The sequence below is a fragment of the Equus caballus genome, chromosome 4 (assembly GCF_041296265.1).
Source record: "Equus caballus isolate H_3958 breed thoroughbred chromosome 4, TB-T2T, whole genome shotgun sequence".
NCBI lineage: Eukaryota > Metazoa > Chordata > Mammalia > Perissodactyla > Equidae > Equus > Equus caballus.
The window spans coordinates 49,685,271-49,702,144 of record NC_091687.1 but is presented as its reverse complement, the minus strand read 5'-3'; the positions used below and the strand labels follow the sequence as shown (position 1 = coordinate 49,702,144).

The 16,874-nt window shown below is 37.7% G+C and overlaps 1 protein-coding gene across 1 annotated transcript in view; it reads right to left on the bottom strand.

Moving 5' to 3' along the window:
* SCIN (scinderin) overlaps window positions 1-16,874 on the bottom strand; it is a 70,262-nt gene that overhangs the window by 48,553 nt on the left and 4,835 nt on the right. The window contains exons 2-3 of the mRNA XM_001495118.7: window positions 16,088-16,242; window positions 11,575-11,736 (exon numbers count right to left, since the gene is read on the bottom strand). Of these exons, the coding sequence (XP_001495168.2) occupies window positions 11,575-11,736; window positions 16,088-16,242 (317 nt within the window). The remainder of the gene's footprint in view (window positions 1-11,574; window positions 11,737-16,087; window positions 16,243-16,874) is intronic.

The window sequence follows — 16,874 nt, the reverse complement described above, 5'->3', positions numbered from 1 at the left end:
GCAGACTACATTAGCTGCCATTTAGATTAAAACATTTTATATTTTAGACTTGGGTACAGTGTTCAGAAGGTATAGAGATACAAATGTAAATAACACTGAAATATCATTTTCTCCATTAAATGTAGTTTAACAAAAGAAAGAAACACAAGTTTAATGGTACCCAGGCCTGGTGGGGGTATGGGAATGGGCATTATCGCACACTATTTGGGTGGTTAAACTGACATAGGTTTTTTTTGAGAGTAGTTTGGCATCATATCAGAAAATTACATACGCTTTCAGAATCAGAAAATTCCATTTCTAGAAATCTATTCAATAGAAGTATTCAAACATGAGATACAAAAACAAAAAAACAAACAAAACAAAAACAAATGTTCATCAATAGGGAGCTGGTTATATAAACGCCATTACACGGACACTGCAGACTACTCTTCAGCAGTTAACAACTGAGGAAAATGTTTGAATACTGATGTAGAAAATTACCCAAGGTGTATCATGAAGAAGAAAATGAAGCCCACAGAATAATACAGTTCCATTTAAGGAGAAACAGAACCAGAAGCTCTGTTTCCGCGTTTGCAGAGAAAGATTGTTAAAGGTAGACAGTTTTAACACATTGGCAGGGGCACGCACACACAGAAAGAAAGCCTTCAACTTTTACTGTATCTAAGTCAGTGTTTTCCCTTTTTTTAAAAATGTCATTCACATTTATTAGGTGCCTATTATGAGCCAGATGTTGGGGATAGAGAGATAAAAGAGAGAAAACTAGCAAGGAAAGACTGACATGTAGACAACGAACACTAATAATATCTTTGCATTACACTTGGTTTTCAAAATGTTTCCACACATACTTCACCGAGTCAATTGTGGAGAGATGGTCAGCATAGTGGTTAGGGGTAAAGGAGACAGACCTCAGTGGCCACTAACTGCCTATGTGACCTTTTATTTGCAATTTTTAAAAGAGCAAATAAATTAATAACCGCAAAATAAAAGAGCACCCAAGCGAGACCGGCTCTTTTCTCTGATTAGAAGACATTTCCAGTCCAGAGTTGTTTCAAAAATGGTTTACTGATTGCCTAAAATGGCGCACGCTCTCTTCCAGGTCCTAGGAGCACAACTTTGAACCACGTAGGCTTGCGACAGTCTCTCTGACCCCTCACCCCACCGTGTTCCTGATTGACCTATTCCATATTCCTTTTTAAGAATAAAACATACATTTCAGAAATTCAAGTCTTTATAAGAAGTAAAATAAAAAGGACCATGCCTTGCAATCTCTTTCACTCTAGAATCTGACTTAGTAATTCAATATGGTCAAGGGATGTTTCTATTCTGTTTCTAAGGGAATCACACACTGTCATTGTCCCTCTCTACCTCTTTTCTACACCTGGGTATCTGAATATGAGGCTCACATTTGGAGGCAATTTAAATACCGTGTCCCGGTTAGCACTTACAAACAGTGAAAACAGATGGTTCCACTAATCAGTCAACGCCTATCACTGAGCATTAAAGTCAGGTGATGGAGTAGGAAGGCGATTTTAAAAAATACAGATGCCTGAGCCCTCCCCTTAGGGACTCTCAGGGGTATTCTGGGCAGCGTGTTTATTGAATGCTCCCCAGAGGATTCTAGCATTCAACTAGGGCTGAGAACCCTGGCTAGTCACCCTGAGCACGCTGCACCTGGCACTCATTACAGGGAATCTGTAACATTTAATCACCCAAAGAAGCCAAGCAGGCTGCTCTGCTGAGTACACCTGGGCTCTTAGCTCAGCTTCCTTTCCTACCGTATTCCATGGTATTTTGCAAATGATTCTTTTTTCAGTGGATCTGAGAAAGCAAACTTCTAATATTTACATTACAGTGAAATAGAGGAAGTATCTCAGAAGTTAGCTGTCTAGATTTCTCAGACTTAGCAACTTTCACCACTGACTTGCTCTGTATTTTTATAATCATCTAACAGATGTATATGTTCTCCCTATCTGAGTTGTATAAATGACCTCTCATCTACTTCAAACAGATTATATAAAATCACACTAAATTTTAGCAGCATCTGTAAATCATTATGGAAGGTTCATAAAATGTGTTTAAAAATGAATTGTAAATAATGATAATTTAATGAACATAATTGTTATTTAACATAGAATTTTACAATATTCTATAGATCCCAAAATATTTTCTATGATATTACTTTGGGTTGGGAGATTTTACGTGCAGTAGCAATTCACAGATAAATTTAGTTGTACCATTGCTTACAGACCACAGTATACCTTTAAAATAGCAAAACCATATCTAGGAAATACTCATCAAAATAATAAAATTTTTAAGAGCAAAGTTTTCCTTTTAACTGGAAGATGACTGAGTCCCTACAGCGTTACACAAAATTTCTTATAGAGCTCGAAAAAGAACGCTTTGTATTCTGCTTATTCTTTTTTCATTTTCACCTTATTTTGTGCTACTATTTCTACAAAAGTGACACATTATCTTATTTACTAAACTTAATTTTCAATTGTTAATTCAGGCAAGAAATGCAATAAAATATGGACTTTAATTTTAAATTGCTAAAAGCCAGAATTATTTAAAAAGTTGTATTAAAAAATCTTTTTCATTCAATGCTAATTAATTTTTTATGCAAATATAGTTCATTCAGTTCTGGCAGAGCACAACAAAACATGCTTTAAAATTTTAAACAGAATTTTAGCAATTCATTAAATTTGAGCAATTTCTATTCCACCACATGTGGACGATGTGTTTAGGACATCTCACTTTAACAGAGCTCTACTGTGCTGAAATAAATGTGTATAGTACTATAAATAAACTTTACTGCCCAACACTTACTCTTTTCAGAAGTAGTTGGTTAAAACCTCAACACTCTGTGCACAAGGAAACTTTGTACTCATTTGGCCCCATGCTTCAAAAACTCTCCTGTAATTCAACTTACCCGTTTTTCAGAAGGAGTGGGCTGAAAAAAAGAAACTCTGCATAGAGCTAAAAAAAGTCTGAATGGATGTGATAGCTTGATATGTATTATTACAACGAAAAGTTTTCATTATAATTTAAATTGTTTTATTTATAATACTTTAGTGGGCTTTAGATGAAAACCCTTTCGTAAATCTGATTTAAGTGTACTAGATGCCGAAAATTGTAAAGCAAACACAGTTTCAGAGGCAACTATTTTACCCTCTAAGATCCTAAGGAATTTAACAACTCAACACTAAATATTATATTTCTTTGGGAAAAGAGCATAAAAACTCCATGTAAGTATGGAAGTATCCATTCAATTCAGAATGAAGTCCACTTAAATTTTGGTGGAAATTTTTTGATGAACTATAACCCATGAACACCCTCTAGCAGAAGTTTATGAAACTATAATTAACCGTTAATATGCAAACTATTAAAGGAAAACAAAATTACTCTGGAAAATTGGAAGAGGAAGAAATGAGGGAGTAAAGACAATCTGTTACTGGCAGTTAGTTTGGTCCCCTAGTAATAGGAAATAAAAGCAAGTGAGTGATACTTATAGAAACGACACTGGGAGCAAACAGAGGTTTCTAAAATTTCCTTTAAACTATGTGGTCAGGTTAACAAGTAAAACATCAAAGTGCAGCCAAACCTCATTTGGGGACAGGAAATAAGCGCAGCAATAAAACAATGCTCCTGATGCCCTTGATGGGAAGCTGGATTAAAGGAGCACCCCAACAGCCCATGTGATGTTCACGCATAACGTGCAAAGAATTCAGCATGGATTTGCTCCTCTTTTGTCCTTTTCTCAGTTATTTATTCTAAACACATCTAAAATTTTATAAAAGGAGAAGTAGGGGCCAGACCTTTTCCTCTCCCTTGCTTCTACTTGCTTTATTTTCACTGGGTTTAATGTTCTCTTAGATCTCGTTAATCAAATATAGAAGTTCATTCCCATCTCCCTCTAGGCTGGAGGTTCTCCAAGCATAGCTTAAAAATAATAATGACTTGTGAGATACCTCCGGGAATCTATCTTTATCTTACAACTTTAAAACATGACTTTTTTTAGTTTTGGGACAGGCAAATGTTGATTTATATCCTATTTTGTTGTTCAAAGCCAAGCCAACACAATACCCTTCAATGACATATATATACGTGCTTTAAAAAACATCTCTGCCTGAAGGATGGAAGATGAATGCAGGAACACTTGAAGGCTTGATGACCAGAAAGGAAAAAATTGCATGTGAACCAGGAAAGAGCAGTGGTGATGGAGAGGAGGAGAAGAATCAAGGGATATTTCAAAGGTTAAAGCCTGCAAGGCTGGAGAACAATCCTCTGACTTGTTGGTTCTTCAGGCGTGTGATCCCTGAATTTTCCAGCCCCTTTAGACTCTTCTCATATTGAAGTGGTTCTCAACATTCAACGTACATTATAATAACATTGGGATGGGGCTTAAAAAGTATTTACACCAAAGTCCCATCCCAAAACTTTAAAATCAGAATCTTTAGGGGTCAAATCACAGGCATTACTATCTTTAAAACCTCTTCCAAATGATTCTAATGTGAAACCATCATTAAGAATTAAGTATAAATCCTAATACCTTGAAAACTGTTTTTCCTAGTACCCTCACCCACTCTCTAGCTACAATGTGTGTGCACCTCTACCCCAGCACTTCTCACAATCTACCCTGTCATACTCTGACTTGTGTATGTGTCGGTGCCTCTCACCACTTGACAGCACCTAGAGGTCAAAGGCTGTCTGTTTTTCACCCTTATCCTCCATGCACCCAGCGCACACTAAACACACAATAAATGCCATTCATCCCTACTTTTATTGCAGGGTAAATTTTACAGATTTAACATTAGGTTTATTTTTAACATTATCTTTTATTCTTGCTTCCAGGTTCTCTTCTTATAAATCCAGTGGGAATGATCACTTCAGGATAAGGACAAATTTATTCATAACAAAGAAGATTTTGCTCAGTTTTCAGTTTTAAAATAAGAATTTTAAGTTATAGCAGAGACAAAAGTCTGAAAGTCAACACAGTTTTACTTTTAAAAAACCTTTATTTTTCTAAAGACTTTTGAGAGGAAGAGTGAGGATGCAGTCCAGAAAGTTGGTTTTGCATATCTAGAACCAGAATCTTGGCCTTAGGGGTTAGAGGATATTACAGGAACCATAGAGTGGGCAATAGTGTGAAATGGTGTAAGACTAGTTTGTCTGGTCCAAGAAGGGAAAAGTAGGAGATTACAAGGGAATTAGGAAACTTGGTCAGATATAAAGAATCTTTAAGAAGATCTCGGTACACTTCCATCCAACATAATTGTCATATACTCATCCACGATCCTGAGCATTAGAGGAGGAACAACTGTGGGCAGTGTCCAGCCAGCTGGACCAATGGGCACTGGTACAATGTGGTTACAGTGTCCCACAACTGCAATGTGGCATGGGAAAAGCAAAGCAGAGCTCCTGAGCAGGGTGCAGTAGTGGCTCACAGAAACAGAGTCTTGCAGTGGATGTGGGCACAGAAGAAGACCAATGTGAGCCCATGGATATTTTCCAGCAAATGTCTTGGGACAGATGCCAAGGCCCAAACCTCAAAAATGAATGAAAAGGCTGCGCCTCAATGAAAGTCAGAGAGGCGTGAGGCCTGTAGACTGCAAACCAGACTCACGTCTGTTCTCAACCCTGACCCCCATCCCCAGGCCGTTATACTACACATGCATTCCAAACCAAAGGATGGAAAACGGGATGAGAGGGATAAGTCTGAATAGCTTTAATGGTAAATAAAATTCACTTGAATAAGGCAAGATTATTTTATTTTTAACCTTCTTGTGGAATTAGAAGTTTGACAATAAAAGCAGGTTGAGTGATAAATGAAAAAAGAAAATTACATCTTTATCCACATGAATGCATGAGACTGTATGCGTTATGTTGGATAGACAGACATTTGTTCAAACATCTGTTGAGTGACTGTAAGCTCTGGGCCTTATGCTAGAAACAAATTGAGTGAGTGAGGTTCATAAGTGAACGGACAGGCAATGTGGAAAGTGCTGAGAGGCAAGACTCTGCATGGTAACAGGAGAGTTAAGATAAGGGCATGCCCAGCTCTACAGGAAAGTGACATGGGACAGGGGAGGGAGAGGTCAGGAACACATTAGAAAGAAGATAATATCTGAGTTGAATATTTAAGGATGAGACCATATGAGATGCTTGCTGGAGAAAGGTGATGCAGAAGAGGAGAGGACTCTAGGCAAAGGAAACAATGTGCACAAAAGGAAAAGCATGGCAACTTGAGGTACAGTGTCATGCACAGGGTACTGAGGCAGCATCACAGCAATGAAGAAGTGGGAGGGATTCAAGAGACACTTAGGAGGAAAAGAGACTAGACACAGTGACTGAGTGAAGGTGCAGCATTACGGAGAAGTCATCAGGATGACTCCTGGATTTGGGGTTTGAGGGCCTGACTGAGCGGTGGCTCCATTCACAAGATAAGGGCAAGAAAAGGAGAAATTGTTCTGGAATGAGAAGATGAATTTGATGAGTTCCATTTTTAGACTTGTCGAGTTTGAGGTTCTCATGAAGCACGCAAGGTGAAATAGCTGGGAGGCAGTCCGAAATACTGACCTAGGGCTCAGGCAAGAGGTCTGAGCTGGACTCTAAAACTGAGATTTACCAGTAGGTAGTAGGTGACGCTTTGGGCGGGGATGAGTTTGTTGAGGAAGAATGTATAAAGAAGAGACAATGATCAGAAGTGGAATCCTTAAGAAAAAAAAAACCAGCTTTAGGGGGTAGACAGAGCATGTGAAGAAGAATGAGAGTGGTTTGAAAGGGAGGAGAAGCAGGGAGCCAGGGGAGAAGGGAGGCTGAAGCAGAGAGGAGTAATCCAGTGTCAACTGCAGCACAGGGATCAAGTGACAATGATCAAAGTGTCCACTGGATTTAGCAGAAGGCATTATCCCTGTGGGAAGAACAGTTTCAAAAGACTGGTGGGCGTGAAAGTCAGGAAACAAAGGTGGAAAACCAACTAGTAAATGAGGAAGTGTAGGCTGCTTTTCCAAAGCAGCAGACTGAACAATGAGAGAGAGCTGACAGGGCATAAACAGTAAGGGGCGTAGGCAAAGCTGTGTGAGTGACCAACAAGTGAAACAGGCAGAACACCACGATTAGTAACTCAGCAAGAAATTCCTAATCCTGTGAAACCTAATTCTCCACTAGTGGCCGGCTCTGATGTGTATTTCTAACAGAGTTAACTCCCGATCCCCAACTTTGAGAATACAGGCTCTGTTCATTACCATTCACATTCGGTAGTTACTGATGCTTTGTTGCAATATATTTAGATGTGATTTTACTAGTTAATTTCTACAAATACCTCCTATCTTTAAATATAGTGGGAAAACAATGATTTATAAATTCACCAACATTAAAATATAGTCCAAAGCATTTTTCCAAAGATTCAGTAAATTGCAAATTGCTGAGATCTAGCCATGTTCCATATTATTTTCTGAAAATACACTACACGTAAGACAACTTATTGAAATCATCCTCTAAAATGTTGATGATTTTAACTTTCCAAGTGATTAAATGCATAATTTTATAATCTCATGCTTTAGCTTGAAGGGATGACACTGTCACATCTAGGGAATATTTACTGTAGTCTAAAATCCTATCGGCAAACGTTTCTAAGGTATATGGCATATCACATTCATAATAATGATTGTTTACCAAAAGTTGACTTCCCTCAAACACAATCAAGATCTGGGATTTGGGTTTTACTCATAACCTCAGTGTTGGCCAGCTGGCTTTAGTTGGGTGACAGCTTTAGATGTCTAATCTACCTTTTTCATACCCGGGTAATAAAACTTGAAGAAACTGCAGTGGCTTCCTTTTGCGTCCTCCAATGTAGAAGGTGGTCATGAAATAATTAACTCAATAACTGCTATTAAAATATTATGGCAGAGAAAATTTTGGCCTCATGCCTTCTTAGTTTACTATGACATGCCCCCAAAATAAAGTCCCCAAGGTAACTGCAAGATCTTATCACCATTTAGAAGCTTTGGCAACATACCAACAGGTTAAAGGTTAGTGGCATAAACACAGATCACGTGGGTATTTGTTCGTGTCCTTAGGGATCTAGTGCTTGATTCCTACTAGGATATGCTTTTGGGGTGTAGGTAATCTCCACAACATAAGAGATAAACTCAAGTCCTCTGCAACACATCATTGCACATGTCTCTAACCAAGCCTGAGAGCGGGTGAGAACTTGAACGTTATTAAAGATAATTAACTATATAAAATAAAGATAATTTACTATTGAACAGATAAATGTCCTTGAACTTTATAGTAGAGACTCTGTCCCTAGTATATGAGCCTGGATTTGTGGGTTATACTCCCACAGGCAGACATTACCTATGGGAAAAGAGCATATGTTACTAGAACTAAAATCTGGCTACCACAGCACCCAACTATCAAGCCATTGTGGAAACTCAATACTTGTTCAATAAAATAACAAATGATTTCATTAATACTACTACTTTCAGCAGATTCTAAGCCAGATGAGACATAATTCCGAATTCAGCAGATTCTGAAACTGTTGCAAGATATTCTGTTATAGGGCCATATCATCTTATATACTACCAAGTTTGCTTAATGCAGAGAAAAGGATGTGAACTAGGAATAGAAAAACCCAGGTCTTGTCCCAGGTCACCACTCAAGCTGTATTAATGCAAGTGACTTGCTCCCACCTTCTAAGGCTTTTTTGCCTCTTGTGAAACTGGGATGATAACTGCCCTTTCCAGATGTGACTGTGTGTCAGACGAGAGTGAATCATAGCCAGCTAAGGTTAGCAGTGTCATCAGAAACCAGAGGCAAGATGAAAAAAAAAAAAGGAAGTTAACGTTTAGAAAGGTTAATAACGTGCTCAAGATCAAAGAGCAGATAGTTGGAAAGCTGAATTGACACTATTCATGATAATTAAAGAGATTATTGCATTGGTGGAGCAATTATACTACATATAAAAAATCTTTTTTTTACACAATGTTATAAACCTTTATGATTTCAATAAAATAATTTTAAAATAAAGTAAAATTAAAAAGACAAATACTGTCTATGTCTTACATGTGAAATCTAAAAAGGCTGAACTCAGAGAAGCAGAGAGTGGTGGTGACCAGGAGCTGGGGAGGTGTGGGCATGGAGAGATACTGGTCAAAGGATACAAATTTGTTGTAAGATTAACAAGTTCTGAGTATCTAATGCATAGCATGGTGACTATAGCTAATAACATTGTATTACATACTTGGAAGATGCTAAGAGTAAATCTTAATGTTCTCACCAAACACAAAGAAAAGAATGGTAATTATGTGACAGGATGGAAGTGTTAAATATTGCTATGGTGGCGATGATTTTGCAATATATAAATGTAACAAATCAACACGCTGTACATCTTAAACTTACACAACGTTAACGTGTCAATTATATCTCATTAAAGCTGGAAAAAAAGAGGAAAGCATTAAAGCTGCCAGAGAAAACTGACAAATTACATACAGGATTATCATGATAAGAATGAGAGCTGACTTCTTATCAGAAACTGGTGTAGAGAACACATCTCTAAAGTGCTGAAGGAAAAAACTATGTCAACCTGAGTTGGTCATCTGTGTCTTCTCTCTTTAAAAAGTTTTTTTTTTAGAAAAGAAATATTTTCAAGTAATGGCAGTGAGGAATGACATTATCAATGGGAAGTGTCTCTCTTGTTTAGGATCCTAGAGATCATCTAATCAGATACCTGACTTTATAGATAAGAATCTGAAATTACAGTAAACTTGGATGAAAACTGAGGTCCCCCTTCTCTATGAAAAATACTATCTTATATGTAAAAATACTTGATAAAGGGACAAAGGGCTAAAAACATAAGCGGTTGAGATGAAAGTTGAGATAGGCAATTAATTACTGTGCATGGGCTGTGAGGGGCTCTGAACGCTCTAACGGTTTTTAGAACTGTGAGGCGTGATGATTCAAGGGGTATCTATTCATAGAAGTTATGGCTGTGGCTGCAGGGGAGCGAACAGCTGGAATACTATTTGTTTTCTGCCTGGACCTGAGGGTCCGGACTTGAGCCTGGTCAGGTGAACGGGTTAGCAATTAAAGTTGAAAAGGACTTTTCCATGAAATTCTTCGTGAGATTCAGGGCAAGAGTACTGCCATTTTGGGTGGAAATGTCTACGTGTGATACTGAGAATTGTACTTTGGGCATTAACATTATGATCTCAACTGTGCACACAGGCTGGTGTGATCCAAGACAGTTGGATTATACATTAACGGTAATAAAATTCTAAGTGTACCCTAACTTAGAGGAACTTATAAATGAAGTTTACAGCTTGGGGTCCTTTCCCAATCATTTATAACCTTAGTACATTTCATATCTGTGCTGTTACCAAACAGATATTGCTTGAACAGAACTTTGACTGTGTAGCTCCGTTTTCAAAATCCTTAGTGTCCCTCCTCTCTGCATGTGGAATAAAGTCTTTTAGCTTCTGTCTCATGCTTTTCCCCAAAATACTGCTCAAGGAGAGGCAGCAAAACAAAATGCTTAGTTGGGAATCAGACGGGCGTAGGGTCTACCTCTGGCTCCATCATTTACTGGCTGTACAACCTTGAGCAAGTTCCATAGCCAGCCAAAGCCTCACGCTAATCAAAGCAATAAAGGTCAGAGCAAGTGCCCGTACAATGCTTGGCCCAGCAACATTAGGGATGACGACTAGAATGCTGATGTATGTGGTGTGATGAGAATGATGATCATGAGGAGGAGAAGGACATCATAAACGCGCTCTGTGCTTTCCTGCCTTCTTCGCCTTTGCACGTAGTTTTTCAATGGCAGGGAATACCCTTTATTTCTGCTTTTAAAACCTTACAAAGTTTTAAAGACACAACTTAAATCCTACCTCCTTGAGTCTAGCACAAAACTTTGCGATCATACTTCTTTGTCATGATAATAATCATGAAGTATACCTGACCTTAGAGGGGCCTCTTTTCCTGGAAAAAAACATGTCAGATATTGATCATCCCATTAAGATGATACTTGATATTTGTACTTGTGCCTTTTTCTCTAATAATTCTAAGAGAACTAAAATGTGTGAAGTAGTATGATGTATGTGTGTCTGTGTAAGGGACATATTAATATCTGTTAAAATATTTCCCAAAAACTCTTCAGGCAGGCTGTTTAGATTCATCCTATGTCCATTTTAAATTCTAGAACCTTTGCTTTCTGAGGGAATCAATTTCCCCCTTAAGCAAAGTGTTTTCCCACACACAATTAGGAACAAAAATAATTAGAGGAAGCTCTGTTCAGAGAGAAGGGAAAACATTAAAAATTATTCAATTTCTGTTCTATGGTAGGAAGAACTAAATCACTACTCCATTCTAAACCTATCAAAGAAAATAAAAACTTTGAAGTCCTACTTTATGTGGCATTTAAATACTTGCCAATTACTCATATGATATAATTGCATCTCACATAAACAAGACCTATTTCTAGTGTGCAAAGTGATTACCTTCCACGACACGTACGCTTGATTTGACCTGAAGACAATCACTTTCCTTTAGACGTCTACCTGTGTATATCAAACTTACAGTGCCAAGGTCAATGATGAAGCAGTCGCCCTTGTTGAAACTGTCCCAGGTAAGGGGAACTTCCGTGGCCCTGACCACTCTGCGACCCTTCACATGCAGGAGCCTCTCGGCGGTCAGGTCGTTGGTGAGAACGTGATTTAGTCCAGATGCCACACCTCCAGCCTGATGGGTGCGAGGAAAACAGGAAACAAATCAAAGTGGATGAAGCTTCCAAGTAGACAGAGCAAAGTATAAAACCACAGATGTTTGTGCCAACACTGCCTGGCAGGCCAAGATAAAACAGCCACCTAAGTGCACGTGAAAAGTTAAATATGCAGAGAGAATTCCTTGGCAAATCAACGTTTGGTTGCGCTTTTTTTTTTTTTTTTTTTTTTTAAGGCTCTTTGGTCTTCCTGTATTAACCATTCAATTGAATATTGCAAACGTCTAAAACCTAAAACCTACTACATAAACAAAAAGAAGCAGCCATAGCTCTTGTCTTTTGGGAAGCAATGCTTCTCAAGTCAGTGAGCGAGAAGGCAGAAAAGGCTTTTAGGGAAGATGAAGGGGAGGCAGAGATAACAAGCACAGATGAGGAGCACCCAGGGAATAAGATGACCCCAAATTCCCACTGTCACAGCATTAGGGTGGAGAAGGGGAGTCGAGCGCTGGCCAAGTATGGGCTGCTCCTGTTTATGGTACTTGTTTTCACATTAAAAATCACCTGTCTTATTTACTTATGTTTTGGTGAAAAGAGTTTACTAAATATGCCAGGCCTAAATATTTATACTCTAAATTAGGAGAGAGGCAACTTGGCTGCATATCCCCAACCAAAACAAAACAAAATAAAACTACATTGAATTAAAAAATGCAGAGGAAAAGATATTTACTGTATCAAGTACATCTTCTTGTATTATTTGAAATCAGCATGTACCTTTTCATTTTTTTCTAATTACGTCTTGGAACAATAATCTTTATTTATTCTACAATTATCAGGTAATGTGCATGCTAAAGGTGCAGTGTAAACGAATCTCTGTCATTTACTGATCAAAGGCCTCCCATGATAATATAGTATGAAAAATTAACAGTATAAGAAAGCTATAAAATAATCCAACATTTCAATTCTATTATATAAACATACACAGTAAATCCAAAGAAAGAGAAGTTAAGCTGCGTATGCAATCATTAACACCTTCTTTAAATTTCCATTGACTTTGAATTTCCCCAATTCTCCAGGAAAGGCCCTCATGAATAGGAAGGTTTCGTTAATATAAGCTAACTGTTGACTTCAGGACAACTATAACCACAAATTTTAAGAAATATGTAATAATTTCCCAGACCATAACTTTACAAAGATTGCCATACTTCTTAACTGAACAAACTAAGCATTATACAGTAAAAATAAACTGAAGTTTTCATCTACATACTACCACTCTTGGCCATTTCAATTATTTTTTTAATAAGAAGTACATTGTGATCTAATAAAAAATAGTATAAAAACACTGTCATCTGAAAAAGTGTTATAAAATATTGAGCAGACTTAGACTGAAGATACATATATAACATTAGGTCCACTTCATATGAAATTATAAACTACACAGTCTGTGAACATTTAACATATTTAAAAAATCAATTCCATCTACATTATATAATAAGGTACACAAGAAAAATTTCAACTTTCATATATGTCTGTATGAGACAGTAAGCAGTTCTTCTGTGAATACTGTTTGAATTGACCCTAGTAGTTCCCTGTCTCTTTCTACCTTTTCCACAGAATGAAAACAAGGCAAATGAGCCACTAAATCAGTGGCACCATAAATACAGTTTTGCTGGCCGAAGATGTCTGATCATTGCTGTGTACAATCACGGCTGAGGGTTGGGTCTTGTTGAGCTTGGGAAAGGTGTGATTAGCCAGAGAGTTATTATGAGGAAGATTTATTATAAGGAAGTAATGGTAAGTAAGAGTCCTCTATAACCCCTTCCCAATTCCCTATAAAACCTTAGAAAAAAATCTGAAGTCAGTTAAAATAAATAGGAAGATGGTCTTAATGTTGAATCTTTACATTACGTATGGCAACGTATGGCCATGGTTGTTGCTGACTGAGTAAGGGCAAGGTTTTCCCAAGTTTTGCCCATTCCAAATAGACACAATATCCTGTTTCACTGAGTAATCTTAAATAAAAAATTCATCCTGACATTTGAACCATTTATGTAGGTTGAGAGCATCATAGTATAATGGTTACCATCTTAGGCACTGGAGGCAGATGGTCACCCAGTCACCTACCAGCTATTAGACCTTGACAAGTTGCACAGTCTCTTGAAGCTTCAGCTTACTGACCTTAATAGGGTGATAATGATAGAAAGTGCACCACAGGGCTGTTGTTTGGATTAAATGAGATAATATACATGAACTGCTTAGCATACTCCTATAAGCATGAAATTAAGTAAAATATAATATGTAGTCTTTGCTATTCTGGGTAGTAAATTATCTTCGAATCCAAATTTCCTATCAAATATTGTGGCAACAACACACCTTGTCATCTGCTCAGTGTCACTAATGATAAGATAGTGAACTGATGTTTTTGCTGATCAATTTGACTTCCATTTGCAAACATCCTCTTTCTAAAAAATGGTGATTTATAGTGGTTTTAACGTTGATAATTAGAAGATAACTGTCAAATCACTTTTATCATGTCCACTTCTAAATATATATCTGGAAGTTTGATTTCAGAAGTCCTGCTAATAGCCAGAAGGATTAATATTACCAACATAAGTCCCTACTGATTGCCTATGTACTATATAGGTATTTTATTATTTAATTTAATCCTTATTCCTTGCAACACCTATACAAGGAAGCTGTTGTTATACCCACTGCACATTTGAGGAAAGTGAGCACAAACAGCTTATGTACTTGCCCTGAGGCAAACGTGTCATATGTGGCAGAAATCGGTTGATAACCAGGATGATGGCACAGTACATGCTTTTAGTAACAAAAAACCCAGGGGCTGGCCCCGTGGCCGAGTGGTTAAGTTCGCGCGCTCCGCTGCAGGCGGCCCAGTGTTTCGTCGGTTCGAATCCTGGGCGCGGATATGGCACTGCTCGTCAGACCACGCTGAGGCAGCGTCCCACATGCCACAACTAGAGGAACCCACAACGAAGAATACACAACTATGTACCGGGGGGCTTTGGGGAGAAAAAGGAAAAAATAAAATCTTTAAAAAAAAAAAAACAAAAAAAAAAACCCAGCTTATTATCAAAAAGTTGGGCTCACTGACATAAAGGAAGTTTCAGGATCATTTGACATAAACTGTAGGAACTCAGGTGTATCAAAGAAAATGAAACTATACGAATTAAATAAAATGAGAGGTAATAGTTTAATATTTAGGGTGGTTTATAGTCTAAAGTGAAAAAATGATTTCAAGAGAGAGAAGAGAATTTCTAAGTGTTTTGTCCTAATCTCAATGGCATCACAAAATAGTCACCTAAGGCTCTGATCAGGTACAAGCAGAAATAAACCCTGGCATCCAGGCAAATTTGGGATACATTTAGAGTTCTGGTTTAGCTCTGAAGTTTTAGGTTTCCACTAGGCTAATGTGCCTGAGTCGGCAACGGTGGGGTCTGCACAACACCATTGGAGCACATTTGATTTTGCAAAGGATTGTTTCTGGAATGTCTGTCTAGGGAGAGTACTCCTTACAGTTCAGCTGAACACTCCTGGGGGTAGGGAGGATGGTGAAGGATGGCCAGTCTGCAAGGGTCACTGGGAGATTTCCAGAAAAAAGCTATCCTTTACTGAAGGTTGCTTTTAAAGGACACACTATTTAACTTTGTTTGTTTGTTTGTTTTTGTTTTCAGAAGAAAAGCCATCTGGTGATTAGCGTTTCAGGCCAAGACACACAGAAATACACACCAACTGTGTGTAAATGTGTTTGTGCCACTGTATGTGCATTTGAGCTTGTGAGGCTGAACCACACCTATGTTCAACTCAGTGGTTTCATCTGTAACATTCCCAAGGTCAAACCACACTATTTTAGAAATGGATGTATAGTTCTTTGCATTAACTAAAGTTATAATTATTATAAATACTGTATTAAGATATTCCAGAACAATTGATATTCCCAAATCATGGGTTATTTGCAGCAAATCCAGAAGATTCTCTAGAATGGCAAAAATGAAAACTGTTAATACCCAACTAATCAATATTTAATTACTGAAGTAACTTTACAAAATTTAAAGGGCTTTCTTGTGACAATATAACTGAAAGCTCTTAACTTTATTAAAAATTAACCTATTAAATGAAATCAAGTCAGAATATTTCATATATTACAGAACATATTCCACAAACATTTATTGAGTGCCTACTGTGTCCAGTAGGTCCTGGGGATCTATCAGTGAACAACACAGATTAAAACAAAAACAAAACAAAACAAAACAAAAGATCCTGCCCCCAATGAACTTCCATTTTATGAAGACGTGAGGTGTGGATGGATAGGAAGAGAAAGGCAGTCATAACAACAGTTTGAGAGCCGCTTACCTTGTACTTCAGACCTCCTTTGAAATAGCCAACAAAATCAGTAGATTCATAGCCTTGAAGTTCTCTATTCTGCACTGGCTTGCCACCCAAATAGTCATCCATCTGAACAGCGAAGATGGCAGCTGCTGTACTTTCATCCTGAGTACACTCCTTTCCTGAAATAGCAAACGACGGCACTTCATTTATCAAGCAAGCAAAACAATTAAGGCAGAATTTCTGATAGGAAAAAACTCAGAAATTTTCTTTGAACATGCTCAGGACGATAGAACAACACATTCCAATACAATTCAAATTCGCTTGGTACAGTCAACAAGATCAGGCTATGAAAACATTCTGCAATCGTCTTAGCCTTTACCGGCATCAATCTTTAGGTTTCCAATATGTCAATATGTTAATATTTGTAAGGAAGATGAATGTCACAGGCCATTGCTAAACAACTTCAGGAAAGCGGGTGGTTTTTAGAGTGGAAAAAGGAATGTAACCTGACCTTACCCCTGTTTTTGAGTCCCAGTGTCCCAACTTCATTATCCTATTGGTATAAGATAATATTTTCTGAAGGAAAAGGGACAATAAAGGAACTAATATGCTAACATCTACTGAACATTAATATACATAGTATTATCTCAGCAATTTAACACACAACCCATTTAATTTTCACAATTCTAATCCAGATCACACGCAGGCAACCTCACTGAGGTTGAAACATCAATTCTTAAGAACCAGCATCGTCAATGTACACAGTGATCAGAGCCAGGACAGTGCTGAAGGGAACTCAAATTTAGTAAAA